General features: G+C 35.1%; 1 protein-coding gene across 1 annotated transcript; it reads left to right on the top strand.

Moving 5' to 3' along the window:
* The first annotated feature begins 2,041 nt into the window (after positions 1–2,041).
* LOC145780587 (retinol dehydrogenase 12-like) lies at positions 2,042–7,083 on the top strand. Its single transcript, XM_082592212.1, has 6 exons — positions 2,042–2,228; positions 2,722–2,811; positions 3,207–3,359; positions 4,010–4,115; positions 5,219–5,430; positions 6,791–7,083. The coding sequence occupies exons 1-6, from the start codon at positions 2,042–2,044 to the stop codon at positions 7,081–7,083; spliced, it is 1,041 nt and encodes a 346-aa protein (XP_082448338.1).

A 7,083-nucleotide genomic window follows, 5' to 3' on the forward strand; every position in this document is an offset into this window, starting at 1 on the left:
TTTTCACTCGCAAAGCACTAATTACAAGAACATTGGCCGTTTTACAAGAACATTGCCGTTAAGAGACAAAGACACCTACACTAGCTTTCGCACTCTTATGATAAAGCAATAGATGCTAGAGGCCAGAAGGTCTGATATACAAACCATTCCTGAATCCGACTTAGCAGATGCATGGTGAATAACGTTACTCCGTTATGATATACTGGGAGGGAGACGATCAACTCCCTTGGGTCCGCCACTGGATAAGCAAATGACTGGGTTGAAATTAATTTCAGTGAAAAAAATCTACGGCTTTAGTGTTACACATTTGGCAAAATGGTGACAAGATCATAAGAGATCTATAGGTTGAATAAGCGTTTTAGACTAAGACTTATATAACTTTACTCATAAGTCAGGTTTCTCAAAGTGGATAGAAAAAGCAAAAATTGCTGTTACCAAAAAACTTCAACTTTCTGTACTCACCATCACTATGATAAAAAAAAGTACAAATCACCCAATTTGCAAACTAAGTTTGCAGTCTCGGTTGGTGTCCCACAATTCAGATTAGAAAAATTAAATTTTGATCCAATAAAAAATATTTTAATATTAATTAAATTAAGTTATTGAGAACTACTTTGACACTTCGCAGAAAAGTAGTCTGCTAAAGTTTAATATCAAAACTTTATCAATGCAATGAAAATAAAACATTTAATGAAGTCATGGTGATATATTTTACATCAGCGATTATGCAAAGTCATTTACGCAAAATTTTAACGTTTCAAAAGAATGTGATGTACTTACTGTAATTTGTCAATTATGTAAAAGAGACAACTTCGATGCAAAAAATGAACAATTTTAGTGTAAAAATTATTTCCTATCTTGTTAAATCGATTTTGTCGATATCAATTTACGCTCTTAATCTCACAATCAAAGGGATTCCACCCTGACAATCATGTCACGTGACGAAGGAAGCGTGCGAACGTCGCCTGCAATCTCACGCGACGATCTTGTATAACACACAACAATGCAGCTTTGAAGCTTTTTGCGGTTATCAAACGCAATTTGACGTGGCGAGTCTGTTATGAAGATCTGTTGTTGTTTTTGAATGAGTGGTCACATTGCAACGCAACGCATCACAAAGCAACCGGTCTGAAACTTTTTTGGGCCTGAGATGAAGAAAAAGGTAAAAAACTGACCAGTCTTTCAAATAACAGTGGCATAAAAAAAAACTACCTCAAATACTCGTGAGAATGGTGGCGCTTGCAGGTAGATTTTTATCCGAAATGTTGCTTGGGCTTAGACTTTTACCGAACACTTTTCGTGTTTTTAAACAATAAATTACTTCATTGGAAAGAAAGTTACATAATTATGAAATATTAACAACGTTTGTAACAAATTTTATCGGAGCTTTTTGTTGAGCTTGCTACAATTTTACTAACCTGTATTAAAAAGTTTTCGATAAATATTTAATGTAATAAAACCGTTTAATTTATAAAACCAAAACAAAACAACATATAATATTGCTTATCTTCCAAAAATAAATTGTAGCAAATGCAAACTAAGTGCTCAATGCAGGTAGCAGAGCTAATAATTACAAAAAAACTAAACTGGCTAAGTCATACGCTATCTAATGTTTCATGCTAGGTGCAATGATCAGGCGCAACACTTGTTCAAATAGAAAAATTCTATTTGAATAAGTGTTAAACAATATGTTCAAATTCTATTTGAATAAGAGTTGCGCCTAATGATAGCTAGGCCACCTAGTATGAAACATTAGGTAGCGCATGACTTGGCCAGTTTAGTTTTTGTAATATTGCTTATCTGTACTTATAAATAACCCATTTACCAAACAAATCTTTTTATAATAAAATAAGTTAATATTCAATACCGATAAATTGCATGCAGTGGAAAAACACATAGGCTACGAATGTATTCTCGTCATTAACTTGATTATTAAATTTTTAAAGAGGTTAAACTAATGTTGGTGATTTAGTCAAATGCTTCGGAATCGTTAAAACAAATTATTTTTTTGGCAAATACCAGCCCAATGTGGAACGGGAAAATGTCTTTGAATTCATCAAACGATCAACTCGAATTCATTGGCAATGAACAGCGCCACCTAGCGCCAACCGGTATTATTTTTACTCTGAGCCTCGCAATGTGGAGTTATTTTGTCTTTGTTATCCTTGCATCGAAACCAAAATGCCACTGTAAGACAAGCTTGATTGGGAAAACGGTCGTGATTACAGGTACGGTGCTATGGTTGCACAATGTACATCCCAGTCAGAAAATCAAGTTTGACTGTATGAGTATCATTTTTAAGATAGATATTTTTGCAACTTTTCATTTCAGTACGGTATTAATTGTTTGTATTTGCTACTCCCACCATCGTGATATAGTAAGCTTATTGAAAAATAAAAAGTTCACACCATTTCTGTGACTAACTTACAATTTTTATCACTAATTAAAGATTTCAAAAAATAATGAAGTTAATGAAATATTTTCTTGTTTGTTTTTATTGTATCTCATTACGTCGAAAGTGGTTGCATTTTTATTGATAACTATAAGGTACGCTTACCTGTTTCTCTTTACAGAAATAAAAGTTTTTAAAGCGTTCTTCATATATAAAAATATGAAATTATTTTGCTTATTTTCTGAAAAACTTAAACGCGTTACATAATTAAAATATTTGTAAAAGTAAGTACTATTTTTCTTTGAATTTTTGCATGTTTTTCCTCCCAGGGGGAAGCGATGGCGTAGGAAAGGCAACCGCGATTGAACTTGCAAAACGTGGAGCAAACTTGATTCTTCCCTGTCGAAATCTTAAAAAGAGTAAAAGAAAATTCTTTATTTTTTAAATTACCTTTGTTTGAAAGTACATTATATAAAATCTATTCCGAAGCGAGGCTGTGCAAACTAACCTTTTTTTTGAGGTTACAAAAAGTTTATTTGTACAAAGCAGTTTTTGAAAAAATTATTACAGCTTATACCAAGTTGAAAAACTAGTTTAAAGTTAAACATGGTGTGATTCTATTTCTTGATAGCTTACATTTTGAGGTTTTATAGTTTTCCTAGAAAGGCATAAACAACAAGCATGTAGGCTACCGTTAGACACATCAGTCTCAATTTCTGAAAATATATTGAATGATAAAGTTGCTATTTAGAATGCGTGCTGGGATTAAAATTTTATTTCGCAATTTGCAACTCTTTTCTTTTTTATGTTGCAGGCCACACGGTCGCCAAAGAGATTTACAGACAAAGTGGGAACAAAAATGTTTCTGTGTTGTATGCAGAATTGGAAGACTTAAAATCAGTTCAAAGATGCGCTGATGAAATTCGAAAGAAAGTGTCTAAAATTGACATTTTAATAAATAACGCAGGTGAGAATAAACCAATTTAATGGTTTGAAATGCGTTACATCTCTTCTTATACAATTAATTGATCTATTAATTTTATTTTTGTTCCTAGAACAAAAAGGCGCAGCGACAGGAACCTAGCCTACATCAGGGCTTCTCAAACTATGTGTTGCGACCCTAAACGGGGTAGTAAATCGTAATTTTAGGATGGCCTCAAACAAATTGAAAGTTGGCTTACGTTGGGTAGTTTATACTTTAAACTGTTCAACAAGCGGTCGCGTAGAAAAATTAATTTCTTAAATGGGGTAGCCTACAATTAAAAAGGTTGAAAAGCTCTGGCCTACATGACATTAATAATTCTGTTGCTTTCAAATCAATAGCCTGCTGCAGTTGCAAGTTAAAAAGAAGCATTTTGATGGGCGTCATAACTTGGCTCCTAAATGAGCTTTGCAATAAGAATAAAAGAGACAAGGCTGGGCTTCTTTTAGCCAGGAGGTGTGGGTAAGGCATTATCTTCAAAATACTTTGAAAATTTTGCCTTACTTTGTAACAAATATCACATTTTTTCGTTTTTGAAAAAAGATTACGTGACCAATTGCTTTCCTCTACTTCAGCTGTACTGGCCTACACTATGAAACAAGAAAATATTTGATTTTTAAAACTTTGCTTTTCAGGAATTGGCCATGGCGTAGGTTCAACTTATGATGGATTTCCTAAAATATTTGGAGTTAATTACATTGCACCTTTTCTTCTGACCACTCAACTACTTCCGTTGCTGAGGTAGGAAATAATATAAAACGTAGAAAAACTTTTTTGATTAACATTAATCAAATAATTAGCACGAAACAATACTATCTGTTGCAATTAAAGTTTGTTTTTTTGGTAAATTTAAGGGAGTCGTAAAATAAATATAACGCCCAGTAAGCATTAGCGTAGCCAGGGGGGGGGGGGGGCGAAAGGGGCCATGGCCCCCCAAATTTTCAAAGTTTGGATTCCAAAGTTGAGCCCTTTGTTGAAAATATAATAAAATTTGTAGAAGCTTATAACGTTTTCCAAGTCATCTGGCTATTAGCCTAACACCCCCAAGGACTTGTTTTAGACACACAGAAAGACACTAATAAATTTTGAAAATCGTAAATCGGACAAAAGTTAAGCGATTTACGTTTCTTTTAACTAATTTGTGGAAGCAATTTCAGAATGGCTTAGCCTACTCTGTTATGTTTATGTGTAGTTATTGTAGCTGAATTTTGGTGTTCTCTAATTTAGCCGCAGTTTTTGCCCGTTCGTGTGTAAGAGCTACCTTTAATAAGTTAATAGCTGTTTATCTGCTAATAAATTTCATACAAATATTACCCTAAAAGTGTTTCCAGAAAGCGCTATAATCCATTATTTGAGTGTAATTTTGCAAAAATTTTGACACCCCACCAGTTTTATTGCTTCCCTTGCTCAACCCACCAGGATACGCCACTGCACATCAGGTGGCGATGGCTTAAATCAAACACTTTGTCGTTCTCTTCAATTCATCAAATATTTGGCCCCCCCCCAATTTTTTTTTCTGGCTACGCCACTGCCAGTAAGATGTACTATTTTCTAAGGTTATATCCAGAAAATAGTTTTAACGAAATACGGTTTAAATACAGGATTTTTCGGGCGGCACAAACATTTCAAGTAAGTTCTGGTCTTGATTAGTATGACGTAATTTTGAGTCAAAATTGATCGGTGACGTCATAGTAATTAACACTGAAACTTGGTGAACAAATTGGAGCGAAAAAATCCGCACTTAGAGTGTGTTTGACTAGAATTGTTTCCAATTACACTAGTTACTTCATCTTACACTTAGTCAGTTTGCAAACCATAAAGCTGAATTTTTTCTCCATTTTTAGAAAATCAGGATCAAGTCGTATAATATTCGTTTCTTCAGTCGCACATCTTTGGGGAAAAATTGATTTTAACTCAATAGAAGAACTTGACAATGGCTTTGTGCATTCGCAATTTCATGCATACGCCAGAAGTAAACTTGCAAATGTCCTGCTTGCGAAGCGATTGGCCATCGAGGAACGACGTCACGGTATCACTACGTTTGTCGCCCACCCAGGTAGGGAAGCCATTTTAAATTGCTGGAGAAAAATCAATCCGATCTGCTGATCTAGTAAATTTTTTTCCAACCTTGCTGAATGCAAAAATCTTTTTGTAAAAGGTGAAGCTACACGGTAGCCTACTGTTAATCTATTGCTACGCTTTATCGTTTTAACTATATTATCTCTTAATAAAAATTTAAAATACACCATTGCATAATATACTTACTTTTCCAAAAGAATAGGGCTGGTGGAACCCTTCCAAAACATTAATTTAAAATACAGGAAACAAGACGACGAGATCTGGAACTAGATAATTTTCGAATAATTAATTGCAATTAAATCATTGAAAAGTCGCTTTGTTTTCACAAAAGAATGAAATTGCTTTAGTTAAAGCAAAATCAAATTCGCCAATTTGGAAATTTTGCTTTTCAACCGATCTGCATAAAGAAACGAATATACAATCGCTCAGTTTTCATTTTAATATGCCCGTTAAATATAATATCACAAAGCATTTGAATAAACTGCATATTATTGATTGATTCTTTATTCTTGGACTGGAAAAGCCTCTTTGAGAGCTTAATCATGGCAGTTCCGCATACTTGTAGACTGTAGAGGCTTTGAACCACTGACGCAGGCCCCGGTCGCGAAATATTTTTTCCCACGAGATTTCTGTCTCATTTACATATTTTGGTAAAAGTTTGTATTAAAACCGTGTGAAAGCAACATTCTCTCGTTGGCACGGTTGGTTCAGTGGTATCATCCTTTGCCTAGTAATCGTGAGAACGAGGGTTCGACGCCTGTCGAAACCAAACTTTTTTTTCTTTCTTTAAATGAATTTTTGCGGTGCACAAGAGCTTTTCAAAAAAGTAGGGTTAGGGAAAGCTTATATTTTATTATCATTGCAGAATTTTATTGGCAAATAATTATTTCGCAATCTGAATCAACCAATCTCTCAAACCATAGTTAATAATTTATTAACTATGCTCAAACACTTTCGGAAAATCTTACTTTTAAAGTGACTAAAATCAATGAGACAGAAATCTCGTGGGAAAAAAAATTTCGCGGCCCGGTCAACGAGATTGACAGAGTGAAGATTCCGATTGTTGAAGAGTTGTTGCCGGGGAATTATCTCATCCATTAGATACCGCTGAACGGAAAGCAGTCCTTAGAATGCGTTGCTCAAGCGCATACTCTACAACGCCGCTTGATCTTGAAACTTCTTCGTTTATGAAGTCACTCGCTAATCAACTGAGCTATCGGAGCTAAGCTTTCTTCTTGACTCACCAAGTTGCGTCCCCTGAAATCATGTAGAAGATTTACGATAGAGGTAGCTTAACAAAAAATTAAGTTTTCTGATGAGAACCGAATGCATTTCAGGTTGGACATTCACTGCTATCTTCAGAGATTTTCCCTATCTGCTCAAACTGATAGCTTTCCCACTCTTTCACCTGTTTCTGTACTTACCGGAGGAGGGTGCGCAGACGCAGATCCACTTGGCGTTGGCGGAGAGTTTGGAGAGTCAGAGCGGCAATTATTTTGTGTCTTGTCGCCGGAGTGAGACATGCCCAGCTGCGTCCGACAAGAAACTGGCTGATGATTTGTGGCTTTACAGTGAAAGAGCTGTCGACACTGTATTGAGTCAAGAGATTCGAACATGTACGTCCATCTAA

Source organism: Aplidium turbinatum, chromosome 12, assembly GCF_918807975.1.
Source record: "Aplidium turbinatum chromosome 12, kaAplTurb1.1, whole genome shotgun sequence".
Taxonomy (NCBI): domain Eukaryota; kingdom Metazoa; phylum Chordata; class Ascidiacea; order Aplousobranchia; family Polyclinidae; genus Aplidium; species Aplidium turbinatum.